The 13,533-nt window shown below is 41.9% G+C and overlaps 1 protein-coding gene across 2 annotated transcripts; it reads left to right on the plus strand.

The window, feature by feature from the left end:
• Positions 1 to 1,341: 1,341 nt before the first annotated feature.
• HSP90B1 (heat shock protein 90 beta family member 1) lies at positions 1,342 to 12,920 on the plus strand. 2 transcript variants are annotated; one of them, XM_059846190.1, is made up of 18 exons: positions 1,342 to 1,503; positions 1,962 to 2,061; positions 2,645 to 2,786; positions 2,879 to 2,995; positions 3,369 to 3,700; positions 4,652 to 4,763; positions 5,459 to 5,575; positions 6,155 to 6,271; positions 6,961 to 7,098; positions 7,185 to 7,262; positions 7,345 to 7,410; positions 7,662 to 7,931; positions 8,162 to 8,407; positions 8,711 to 8,847; positions 9,210 to 9,288; positions 9,386 to 9,541; positions 10,087 to 10,197; positions 11,045 to 12,920. In XM_059846190.1, the coding sequence occupies exons 1-18, from the start codon at positions 1,455 to 1,457 to the stop codon at positions 11,072 to 11,074; spliced, it is 2,397 nt and encodes a 798-aa protein (XP_059702173.1). In that variant the 5' UTR covers positions 1,342 to 1,454; the 3' UTR covers positions 11,075 to 12,920. The 2 variants fall into 2 exon arrangements, with proteins under 2 accessions (XP_059702173.1, XP_059702174.1); XM_059846191.1 differs by having other exon boundaries at positions 1,343 to 1,503; positions 10,087 to 10,185.
• Positions 12,921 to 13,533: the final 613 nt, after the last annotated feature.

Here is a 13,533-nt window from a genome sequence, read left to right on the forward strand (position 1 = left end):
AAGCTCTGTGTTTGTGAAACTGTAAACACAGTGAGGGCTTTTATTTTTTGCGTTCGACATTGCCAATCAATCAATCTCTTTCAAATACATTCCTCTCCAAGTAAAAAGTTCATTAAATCATTACTTGCTAGTTTGCTTTTTTGGTATACGGTGTTTTCTTTCCCCAGTCTAGAGTTAAACGTGTAAGACGAAAGAGGTGACTGGCACATGCAAGCCTGGGCAGACTTTTTCAGGATGGTAAGTTATTTCAAGTCACTTAATAATTTAAGCCGTTAACAGCGGTGCACGGCAGAAGTCGCACAAGCTGCATTTCAGGTCCCAAGCTGTAACCCCTGCCAGGGACACTGGAAATGCATGGGAAAGGTCTCATCTCTGGAGCAACGGGGCTCCCTTTTAGTGTGCCACAGATCGTAACTGCCCTCACACTGACCCTGCCCGGCAAGGCGGCACTGGGGCGGCAGGTCCTGTGTCCCCTAACACCAGAGGCAACTGCTGGAGCCGCCACTCTCCGGGGGGAAAAGAGAGCCGCGGGTGGATAAACAAAGGCCTCCAAGGTAGGCTAAGGTGCGCTAACGAGCTCCCGGGAGAATGGTCGCCCTGACGAGCGCTGGAAACCAAAAGACAGAAACCTGCCAACCACCCGGCTTGACTTTTCCTCCAGCAGTACCGGGAGTCCCCAGAGAGGCTCAGCAGAGACCAGCCGGTTTCTCTCAAAGGGGTGTGAGGCACGAAACGCGCAGAGAGGAGTCGAGCGCCAAGTGCAGAGTCACAAGGACAACAGGCGGGCCGTGAGGCCCCGAACAGCTGGCCGGGGGGACCCAACCATGGCAGGGGGCGCCACGGAGCACCAACAGCGCGAACTACAGCTCCCGGCATGCAATGCGCAGAACAGCGCATGCAGCCCCCGCGTTCCGGCCCCTACGCGGTGGGCCGGACAGCAGGACTCATCAGCGCCGCCCTGCCCCTGCCGGCGGCTACGGCGGCCCAGGCCTGGCTCTACTCCCGCCGCTCGGCCCAGCTGGTTATGGCTCTAGCCGCGCCCCACATAGCGCCGCCGTTAACCACCGCATGTCATTCATTGCAGCGCCGCGCATGCGGCGCTGGCCACGACCCCCCGAGCAAGCCATTGGCCGAGCGCCGCTCCGCCCGCCAATGGGCACCGGCCACGCTCCGACCAGGGGAAACCGCACATGGAAAGTTACGATTGGCTGCCACGGCTGAAGGCCCCGCCTTTCAAAGCTCTCCATTGGCTGCGTGTTTGGCGTGGTGCGCTGCTATTGGGCCGAGTGGCGCTGTCGTCCCCCGTCGTCCCCCCCTCCCCCCCACCCTGGGGTTGATAAGGCGGAGGGGGAGGGTCACGGCAATTCTACAGCGATCGGTGACGGCGCGGGACGGGTTTGGGAGTGCAGGACAGCGGCGGCGCTGGGGGCTCTTCTCTTGTCACTGCGACCGCCATGAAGTCGGTCTGGGGGCTCGCTCTGGCGTTTGTGCTGCTCCTGGCCGGTGAGAGCCTGCGGGTTTCTAGAAGGTTCTGGCGGAGGTGTCTCCGGGTCCCGGCCAACAGGCCCCCCCGCCTTCCTCCGCTGTTTGCTGGGGTGAGGGGGACGGAGGCCGCCGAGGAGAAGTGGGGTTTCCGGCGGGACCCCTCCGTCTGCCTCCGCGGGGAGGGGAAGCGGTGCTCGGGCCCTCGCCTGCCCTGCCTGGGCCTGGTCCTCTCCGGGGCTGGGACGGCGGGGGGAGGGGGCTGCGCGGCTCATCCGCCGTCACGTGCGGGGGCGGAGGGTAGGAGGGGGCCCCCCCCTGCCCATCTCTCTTTTCTCCGTTTGGGCTGAGCTCCTCTTTGTAGGCGGACCGGAGGGGCAGCGCTGAGCCTGAAAGCGTTGGTGGGGGTTAAGCGAAGAATTTGGGTAGTGCCTATTGTGGGGGTCGGGCTCAGAACGCTAGAATCTTTGTTTTCCTAGCGTCTGTCAGAGCCGATGAGGTGGATGTAGATGGGACCGTGGAAGATGACTTGGGCAAAAGCAGAGAAGGGTCTCGAACGGATGATGAAGTTGTTCAGAGGTTGGTACCTGGGGCGCTCTGCTTTTTAAAGGGTCAATTTGAGCACCAGTAATGCCTCAGAGGTAAGAGGTGAATGCTGTTCAAAAGAGAGATCCAGTCAGCTGGGGGAAATAAAACGTTCCTGTCAAGATTGTTTCCTTCTAAATAAAATTGAGCTTGAGAACTTGGATTCAGAAAAGTTCAGCTTGTTATTGTGAAATAACTGTTAATTTTGGCTTACTCGTGCATGTCATAAATCGTGTCAGTTTAGTGCCTGTGGATGAAATAGCTCAATGCCCATGAAATGCCTTACCCCTGTGAGGTGCACCACATGCTGAGGATTGCAGTAGCTTTAAGACTACTAGTATTATTTCTTGATTTTTTTAATTTAAAAAGTCTTATTTGCAAGCATGAATTTTCACTCAAGTTTTTGGATTATGGTAATGTAGTTGAGGGTTGCTGCTCTTGCACTTGACTCCTGTGATCATGTAATTTTGTGTTGCATCAGTGATTAAGTGTTATTGCTGCTGCTTTGTGATAAAATTAAATTAGTCTTGCTGTTTGTGGACGAGACTCTGTGATAAGTTTTTCACTGTCCTAACAGAGAGGAAGAAGCTATCCAGCTAGATGGCCTAAATGCATCCCAGATCAAAGAAATCAGAGAAAAATCTGAGAAGTTTGCATTTCAAGCAGAAGTGAACAGAATGATGAAGCTAATTATCAATTCTTTATATAAAAATAAAGAGGTTAGTACTTTTGTCTTCATATTATGTTAGAATTTTGGGGGGTGTGTGTCTATTTCTCTCCTGGCATTTCTGACTACTGTTTCCTATTTCAGATTTTCCTGCGGGAACTTATTTCAAATGCATCAGATGCTTTAGATAAGATACGGTTGATATCATTAACTGATGAAAATGCTCTTGCTGGCAATGAGGAACTTACAGTCAAAATCAAGGTAAGAAGAATTAGATGCAAACATACCTTTTAAAGAAGCGGTGGAGGAATGCAAAAATACACTCCATCATTAAATTTCTGGTTTTGGCTTAATACTGATGCAAGTACAAACTAGGACCACATGAGGACCCTTGCAATTAAGTCTTATCAAAGACTACTCCTCTTTTAATGGTAAAGATATGTTTCTGGTTTTATAGAGAGCAGCTGAAGTATTGGATTCCTTTGAAAGAAGGTCTTCCTCATTTCTGTAGTTACTGCAGATTCAGTTTGTTGTAACTAGGCATGTTTGAATAGCTACTATGTACCGCTTTTCCTTGGCATGTATTAAGAATCACAGTGAAGTCAAACTGCATTTTTGTCTTTATTTTTTTCAGTGCGATAAAGAGAAGAACATGCTTCATGTTACAGACACGGGTATTGGCATGACAAAGGAGGAGTTAGTTAAAAACCTGGGTACCATTGCAAAGTCTGGTACGAGTGAATTCTTAAACAAGATGACTGAAATGCAGGATGATAGCCAGTCAACATCTGAGTTAATTGGCCAGTTTGGTGTTGGCTTTTATTCTGCTTTCTTAGTAGCAGACAGAGTTATTGTCACATCAAAACACAACAATGATACTCAGCATATTTGGGAGTCAGATTCAAATGAATTCTCTGTGATCAATGACCCAAGAGGGAACACCTTAGGACGTGGCACAACCATAACGTAAGTATTAAGTTTCTTTAGTCTTAAAATAAAAAAGATTGTGTGAGTACGCTTTGCTTATTGGAATATGTGAGTGACTTGACTGATTTACTTCTTGTAATACAGCTTTATTCTTCAGTTTAATAGAAATATGCAAAATACAAACTGCATCCAAAAAGAAATGTAGTTCACGTTCTGTTAGATGAGCTAACAAAACTGTGAATGTCTTGACAACTGTCAGCAAGTAATTCCAGACAGTTCAGCTCCTTTCAGGCTCATTCAGTCACTCAACACAATTCTGGCCTGGCAAAACCTATACAGGGGTTATAGAGCTCTGTTTGGGATCTGGCTGCTATTTATATATCAATGAGGCTGATCTGATGCAAAGTTCAAACTGGAGGTAGTTTGCTAGTTCAATTCTTCATTGCTTTCATGAACAGGTAAATTTATTTGGTCTGGATTTAGAGGATGTTTTTCTGGAGGAGGCACTCAGTGTAAAAAAGTTGATCTTGGTGCTCTGGTTTGAAGTAAAGCCCATGAGGGTGCATCAAGATCCTGATAAGTATCAATATGATTTGATGTTTTCATTTAATCTCTGGAATATTGTGTTCTGCCTCAGTCAGTGAAAACAATTGCTGGTTGAGTAAGAATTGTATATTTTAAGAGATACTTAGAGCTGGACTAATAAAAAAGTTTACTTGCATAAATCTGCATTGCTGCGGCTGCAGCAAAAATTACAGGTTGTTCTGAGTTTGGACCCACAAGGATCATCAAGTCCAACTCTTAACTGAATGATCCCATATGTGGATCAACCCTCACTCTTGGTTATTAGCACCATGCTTTGGCTCAGTTGGTCAATCTGTGAGGCATAAGAAATGTATATTCTGCTGTAAAACTGTCAAATACCTGTCCAGCACTAAAAAAGGTTTGTTTTGCTTTTTGGTCTTTGGTGTTTTTTTTTTTTTTTTTTAGCCTTGTCTTGAAGGAGGAAGCATCTGATTACCTTGAGCTGGACACTGTTAAAAATCTAGTGAAGAAATACTCCCAGTTCATAAACTTCCCCATATATGTGTGGAGCAGCAAAGTAAGTGTATTTAACTGAGCATTGTTCAGTATAATGTTTGGTTAAGGTGTCTTCATGGCCAGATCTTTCATGAATGCTGAGGGCCTGCCATGGAGCTGCTTCTTGTCCAATTTCTAAAACTCTTCTGTTCCGGACTCTTTTGGCTACTATTTTACTAGGGATTTTGGGTTTTTTTTTCTTTTTTATTTTTTTCCCAAATGCTGGTCTGTTGCTAAAATCACAAACTTGAAAGGAACTTGGTGTTATTCTGACTCAAAGAACTTTACCAAAGAAAAAACACTGCTAATTACTAATAAGGATCTTTGTTCTACTGGCTTTGGTAGATGGAATCTCTGTTAAGTTTTCAAGCAGAGCCATAGCCCTTCTAAAAGAAACAGGACAGTATCTTAGATTTTAGGCCTGTTGTGATGTTTTCTTAGTATAGCACCAGCTTAAAAGTGTAGCACCAAGTCTCTGAGAAGCATTATGTGTAAAGCATTGAGAAACTTAAATTGGAGTGGTGATCTCCCAGTGTATTGAAGGAAAGTATGTATTAATGAAAAAGCTACTGAAAAATACTAATAGAAAAGTTTGCTACAGGCAAATAGCAGAAATCAGGCTAGTGCTGTGAAAGATTAAACTGTTTGAGAGAGTAGTACAACATACCTGGTAGGAAGTCAAGGTCTTCAAATCCCTACCTGTGGTTGTCTCTTTAGACAGAGACTGTTGAAGAACCCATTGAAGAGGAGGACGCAAAGGAGAAAGAAGAAGAAATGGATGATGAGGCAGCAGTTGAAGAAGAGGAGGAAGATAAGAAACCAAAAACTAAAAAGGTAAGCTTTGTTAGTCTTGGGGTCCTGTAACTCAGGTCAGATAGCAATTTTCCTAGGTAGTCTTGTAGAGGTGTATTTCAGTAGTGTGTGCTTTCAAGGAGCAAATCCTTTTAAAGTGAAATGGTAGGAGAGAAGGCTTGAAACCGACTAGGTAGAAGTCAGGCAGATGATTGGCAGTAGCTTTGTGAAGCTGTGGTCACAGCTAATTATAAGTACTTGCATGAGCCGCTTGAAATGGTAGCAGAATTCTATAACCTGACACTGTTGACGAGTTTAAATTTAACATACTCTGCTGGGAAGATTTTTCCAGAGTGGCATTAGAACAGAAATGCTGGTGCTTAGAGAATGTTTAAATGAACATGGAACATACTACATTGTAGACTAAAGTTTTGTTTTGTGCTGCGCTAGTGTGTATACTTAAAATGAGAATGTCCAGGTTATTGCATGATTTTGTAAATGAGAGCATGTTTGGGATTTTTACATGCTGTTTTATGTTTTGGCTTCAGTGGAGTGCCTTTAATTGGCCTAACCTGAAGTAAAGAATGAGTCCTTTTAATACTATTGTGTTTATTTACTTAGGTTGAGAAGACCGTCTGGGATTGGGAGCTCATGAATGACATAAAACCAATCTGGCAGAGACCATCTAAAGAAGTTGAAGAAGATGAATACAAAGCCTTTTACAAAACCTTTTCAAAGGTAATCTCTGGGCCTCAAGATAATTCCAAAGCAAGAAGCTTGCTATAGTATCTCTTGCTATGTAAATAAAGCTAAGTTATTATAGAATGGGCTATTAAAGAAGAATTAAGTAGTTGTTGTCAGTAGATGGAACTGCAGAGAGCTTGGAAGGTTATAACATCTCAGTCAGGAATTAATCTTTTTTCCAGAGAGAAGTTATTGCCATCCAAGTGTTGATTAGTCTAGTTTTGGAAAGTATTGTGTTGCAGCTCATGGGGAGCTTACTGATGTGTTTAAATGTTACAGGGAAATTTGTATTTAGTCTGAGGGTTGTGGTGTTTGTTGCATGTGGTGGAAGAAAGGGAGACAGTTTCCTAGAAGTGTTGTCTTTGTATCATACAGTATATCTTAACTGTGGTGTGATGATAACTCTATTGGTTATTGTCCTGTTGTTAACTGTTTAGTGACTAGCTTACTAAAATTCAGCAAAACTTGGGAGGTCTCCAGGAACGTTATGTAGGAAAGTTATTTTTACATGAGTAACTCTTGTAACTTAAAACTCCTGCCTCCATGATAGACTCTAGCAAAGCATGGCTACATGGATTAGTTGTAAAATAATTGCACTTATTTGCCAAAATCTGTTATTATTGGAAACCTATTACCTCACTGGTATTTTCCCCATGTCAATTGAAAGTGTTATCTCTTCACAGGAACATGATGACCCAATGGCATATATCCACTTCACTGCTGAAGGGGAAGTAACTTTCAAATCCATCTTGTTTGTTCCTAATTCTGCTCCACGTGGACTGTTTGATGAATATGGATCCAAAAAAAGTGATTTCATTAAGGTAGGACAGAAAAGTGTATGGTTTTTTTTTGTGGAAAAGAAAAAACCCTACAGTAACTTGGGTGCTCTCTGCTCTTGTAAATTTAGCTGTATGTTCGAAGAGTGTTCATCACTGATGACTTCCATGACATGATGCCCAAGTATCTTAATTTCGTTAAAGGTGTTGTAAGTATTATAAATATTACTTTAATTTATTTTTTAGCTTCAAATACTGCCAGATGTACTGAAAATTTTGTTTCTCAATTAGGTGGATTCTGATGATCTTCCTTTGAATGTATCCCGTGAAACACTTCAGCAGCATAAATTGTTAAAGGTAAGCTAATTGGTTTTAAATTCCTTCATTGTAAACGCAACAGCATCAAGGTTTAGGAGACTTAATAGCTTGATGAATTTTGTTGCATGGCTCTGAAATTAATGTGAAGGAAACTCAGTTATTGCTGTTTACAGATTACTTGTCAACTTTGGATCAGGGATACAAAGTGGAATTTGTATTGAAGTAAGGTTGCATTGAGGGCTATTCAAAATACTTACTGTTGTAACTCAGTATTACTGCCTTTTTTTTAGGTGATCAGAAAGAAACTTGTTCGCAAAACTCTTGATATGATCAAGAAAATTGCAGAGGAAAAATACAATGACACGTTCTGGAAAGAGTTTGGCACCAATGTGAAGCTTGGTGTTATTGAGGATCACTCCAATCGTACCCGGCTCGCTAAACTTCTGCGCTTCCAGTCTTCTCATCATGAAAGTAACCTCACAAGCCTTGATCAGTATGTGGAAAGAATGAAAGAGAAGCAAGACAAAATCTATTTCATGGCTGGTGCCAGCAGAAAGGAGGTGTGTAAGAGTGAAAGAAAGAGGGAAGGAGTATAGTGTATTATAGTTTGTAGTTTTAGCACCATAGATGTTGTGAATTGTGTATTTACTGTAAATGTGAAGACTCCGTGCTTATGTTACTACTGCAGTTCAGTTTTTCTGGTACCAGTATTTGCCAGATAGTTGTACAGGTTTTTGTAGCTGCTGCTACAAGTGCAGTTAAACTGATACGTTAAACATTTTCATCCTAGGCTGAGTCCTCACCATTTGTTGAGCGTCTGCTGAAAAAGGGCTATGAAGTGATCTATCTGACTGAACCTGTAGATGAATACTGTATTCAGGCTTTACCAGAGTTCGATGGCAAAAGGTTTCAGAATGTAGCAAAAGAAGGAGTTAAGTTTGAGGAAAGTGAAAAGTCTAAAGAGAGTCGGGAAGCCTTGGAAAAGGAATTTGAGCCTCTCTTAAACTGGATGAAAGACAAAGCTCTCAAAGACAAGGTAAAATATTGTGTTATATGTAGTGATTATTTTTATTTGTCATACTTGCTACAACATACCTTGCAGATGATTTGAGCACAGACTTGACAGTAGCTTCTCTGTCTTCATGGGTGAGTCTTTACAGATGACATCTTTATTCGGGAAGATAATGAGTTAGAACATCACTTTAGACATTTTTTCAGAGATTTTTGAATTGACAGAGAAGTTTGAGTTATTTACTTTGTTAAGTATAAGCTATTCACTCTGGGAACTAACATTAGGGTGTTTTGGGTTGTTGGTTGTTTTTTTTTTTTTCCTCTACAGATTGAGAAAGCTGTGCTCTCTCAACGTTTAACTCAATCTCCATGTGCTCTTGTGGCTAGTCAGTATGGATGGTCTGGTAACATGGAAAGAATCATGAAGGCTCAAGCTTACCAGACTGGGAAGGATATATCTACAAAGTAAGCTACCAGTTCTGTAGCAGTAGACATGAAATTGCTTGGTGTGCCCATAACAAGCTTCCGCCCAGTTCAGATGATCCTGGGTATTTTTAAGGTCATTTTACAACCAAGTTAGTCTCCATTATGTTATTTTCAAGCCCAGTATGTAAAACTGCCTGGTGAGCAAGACTCATCAGTGGCATTTGGTATCTGCCATTTGTTGGCAAAAGAAGATGAACTTAGTAACTTGAATGCTTTTTATAGTTGCACCAGTATTAAAGAAAGGGGGGATTTTACTTGTTACTGTGACTGTAACCAGCGTATGTAGATTTAAAGATATCATTGGGTCCTGTACTTTGAAACTTAATGCTGTAATTTCTCAGTTATTATGCCAGCCAAAAGAAGACATTTGAAATTAACCCCAGGCATCCACTGATCAAGGACATGCTGAGGAGAGTCAAGGTAAATAAATAACAGTAGTGAAACATTGACTGACTTGGCTGCATACAGCCTGCTTTAAGAGGTGTCTCTTGATTTTTCTGGTGTTCTTCCATGTTAGGAAAATGAAGATGACAAAACTGTTTCAGATCTTGCAGTGGTATTGTTTGAAACTGCAACTCTGAGATCAGGATATATGTTGCCTGACACTAAGGAATATGGGGACAGAATAGAAAGGATGCTTCGTTTGAGTTTAAACATTGACCTGGATGCAAAGGTTAGTTTGTCTTCTACTTGAACTGATAATTGACCTACTGTTGCTCCATCTTAAAAAGTGCAGCTGCTTCATTCACTTGCATAAAATGAAATGTATCCAGCTTCCTGCAGTTAAGCGGGCCACCAAAAGTCCAGCCATGAATCTGTACTTAAAAGTCATGTTCTCCTTTCCTTGCTCTTCTTTGTAGCTGCTTGAGATTTTGCTATTTCATTATGCTTCTTAAGCATATTCCTGTCCTTAATTAAGTGCTGGCTCTACAGGAGTAAACTGGGCACACAGGCCTTTGGCTCCCGTCTCTCTAATGGAGAAATTCCTAAGTAGGTACAAATAATACAGGTTCTCATAATGCTGTGCAAGATCTTCTGCTGGCTTCTGTTTTGCTGGAGTTGAGCAGTGCTAAACAGATTTTACTTTTTCCTTCAGGTAGCTGGTGGCAAATGTTAGGATATAATACTGAATACTTCCATAGCCTGTATTTAGCTAGTGCACAACTAGTTAAACAACCTAAGCAACTAAAGCAAATTGCTTGTGACCTTTGTGTACAGGTGGATGAGGAACCTGAAGAGCCTGAAGATGCAACTGAGGAGGCAGAGCAGGATGAAGAGGAACTGGATGCTGATGCTGAGGACAGTGAAACACAGAAGGTAGCGTCTCAGGTTTGATGCTTTCTTGCCAGTATTTATGTGCAACTTCATCTGTGGGTGCTACCTGGCAATAAAGTTCACTTTGCCTTTCATGACACTAGCTTTTAGTGTCAGGTGTTCCAGGCTTTCCTTGGAGGGGGGAAAAAAACTGCAGTACAAATTTATTATTAAACTGTATTTTGAAAAGATGACGCTGAGGTATGTTCAAAGCTGGAGCTGAGTAAACTTTAGAGATTGTAAGAGTGCTCTGTGGCAAGAAAAGGGCAACAAATCCTCTAGTGAAGATAATTATCCATGGTATTTCCACAGCTTGTGGGCAAAACCAGTAATTGTGTAAAAAAATGGTGTAATTTTAAATGCTTGCAATACAGGCTTGGAACAACACTCCAGACAATGCCATTGCTTCTGAACAGTTCACCTGTCATGTGAAGTCAGCCTTCACTTAAATCATGTCTGCAGTTTTATTTATGTCTTGATGATATGCTGAACTCTTCTAACACCATAGCATCTTGATAATACTAATTTGTAAAGTTGCTATGAGGGATCAACTAGTGTTCCTTTCTTGGGTTGCTTTTGGAAGACACCTGCAAGATGATATCCTGTGACTAGTGCAAATATATAGTTTATAGCAATGTAATTTCCTACTGTTAAATGTCAGATTAGGTAAGAATAAATTTGAGAAACAATGTTTATTGTACTATACCTACTTAATTTTGATGCCACTGCTGCTGTGTTTGCACAGCAGTATAATATAATGTGCAGTGACAGTAAAACAAATTTCTGTTCTTCTGGGGCAGTTCTTGTAACCTTTTTCCGCTTTCCAAAAGTAATATTCTGATTCTCTTTTTTGTCTTCACAGGAATCCACAGATGTGAAAGATGAACTGTAAACTGCACTCAACTACTGTCCTGCATTGGGGGGTTAGGAGGGATTGTGAATTAGATTGTTTTGGGATTTTTTTCCACTGTAAAATGTTACAGGGGTGGTACGGGGTTTTAAGGGTAAAGGATGTCTTTTTTTTTTAAGTTCACTTTTCTAAAAACATTCCTCATGAATGTAAATTTGTATTATTTAACTGACTTGGTGTAAAATCTTGTCATGTACAAAATAAAATGTTCCCAAACACCACCAACTCTAAATGTATACATAGCAGAAAGAAATGGGTGTTCAGGTCCTCTGTGCAAAACAGGCTCTTTGGCAATCCTTGCACTTTCCCTTGCTGGCACAGCCACACCTACTTGTAGCATCTGCCTGTGGCTGGGATTTACATTTACAAACCTGCTGTGTTGCTGCTAAATACACCTGGTAGCCGAGAGCTGTACTAAACTTGCTAATTGAAATAAGACTTTGAGTTAGGTATCTCCAGCAAGCCTGAGAAAGAGGAGATAGGTTGTTCAAAAATGGCATTGGAAATGAAGCTGACAGCTTGTGCTGGACTCTATGAGTTGTCTCCATAGGATAGGCAGCAGAAGCTTTACAGATGAGGGGAGGAAAAACATTTCCTTTCACTAACTGTGGACAACTACCATCAGAACTGTCTTACTACCTATGAGCTGGTACCATCCTGCATGGCACTTGGAAACCCTGCCTTTGACTTGTGTAGCTACAGCAGTTCTGTTTTCTACAAGCTTTTTTAAAGGTGGACGTTCTTTTCACACATTCTTAATGCTGTTACTCCTAAATGTTTTCACACTTGTTCTTGGTCTCTTATGGCAAAGTATAGTAGTTACCTAATGTTACTGAAGCTAAACCTGGTTAATTTTAGACATGTTGAGCTTCCATTCATTATGTTAGCTTTATGAAGTGGTTTTCTCACTAGTGCCTCTACTTGAAAACATCTTCACAGACTTGGTAAAAAGTGTTTACAGTGAGGATTTGGGAAATTTTTTTTTTGCCTTCCCCTTTGGAAGAAGGACATAGGAATGGTGCTTCTGCGCAGTGATTCTACTTAAGAACCAATCTTTTCTGTTTTGTTAGCAGAACGTCTGTGAAGTTACAAGTTTCTGCAGTCTGAAGCAAAAAAAGCTTTCTTACTAGGTGAGGGCACTAAACACTGACCTGAAGCACTTGCTTTCCATTTACTAGGCTTCTGTATTGCCCAGAATATGCCATGTATGAGTGTGATTGTTATGTCAAGATTTTAGAGTTAGATTGCAGTCTGAGATGTCAAGGAAAGGAAGCTTAGTTTGGGGTGTTCTCAAGGGAGTCTGAGGGGGAGCCTCGAGGGTTCTCGAGGGAGTCTCTGGCTTCTGCTCACTGCAGTGGTATCCTAGAGAAGAGCCTTTTGTTATTGGCCCAGGCTGAATGGTCTAACAGGAGTTTCAGCACCTGCCACTGTCAGCTTTAGAATCAGCCTTTGGCACTAAGTTACTAAATGGCAGAAAGGACATATCCCCTTACTCTAGCAGTGAAACTGTGCTCTGTAGCAATCAACCTCTTAAAGTATCACTTATTTTCAGTGATACACAGAAATGTATCATTACTACCCATATATCTCTATTGGACCTGTGAGTAACAAAGGTAGCTCCCACTTCCTGTATGGTTTGGAGGTTTAGTTTGTTTGCCCAACAAACTAAAGGGGAAGGGTGGCCTCCTCCAGTACTTTTAATCTGTAAGTTACTTGTAGATTTAAGCAAACCTAGTTCTGTTGTATAGCTGAAGTTCTCGTTGCTTTGGTTGGTTTGAGGGTGACAAAACTGATCAAATTTCAGAAATAATAAAGAGCATAGTTGAGAGTTATGCTTTCTGCTTCTTCATGTACTTCAGCTGAGAGTATCATGTGCAACATAGCTGTGGTCCAGCAGCTTTCTCTACACCCTGCTGTGACAAGTGTTTGCTATTAATAAGCACAAAATGCACTTGTAAGTTGCCTTTTTTTTTTTGTCAGCTCTGAAGGAAAATGGTGGCAGTAGTGGAAGTGTCTCTCAGCACTGTTTCTTCAGTGCTGCAGTTATGCTGCTTCTGGCACTGTCACCTCTGCTGTTAAAACTTGGTGCATTTGCTATTCCTAGATGGGCACTAATGAGGACATTTCCCTCAGAGCTAGAAAAGGCAGAGCTCCCTGCTACTCAGTTTCTAGTAGTAGCAGAATACACTTAGAAATCTAAGCCTAATTAGTAGAAGCTTCCCTCTGCAGCCTTTGGATCTGAAAACCCTTTAGAAAATAGAGACAAATATGTCTTACATGTCAGAAATCAACAACATAAAAGGTGATAATCTGATAAAGTGTAACAGTGCAAGGGCTGGTGAATGCAGGCTTGTTAAAGGAATCATCACAAAACTGCTGTTCATGCCCCAGTTAGAACAAAATACTGCTGAAATGTGCCATTTTCTCTTCAATAAACTTTA

The sequence above is a fragment of the Haemorhous mexicanus genome, chromosome 5, assembly GCF_027477595.1.
Source record: "Haemorhous mexicanus isolate bHaeMex1 chromosome 5, bHaeMex1.pri, whole genome shotgun sequence".
In the NCBI taxonomy this organism is placed as follows: domain Eukaryota; kingdom Metazoa; phylum Chordata; class Aves; order Passeriformes; family Fringillidae; genus Haemorhous; species Haemorhous mexicanus.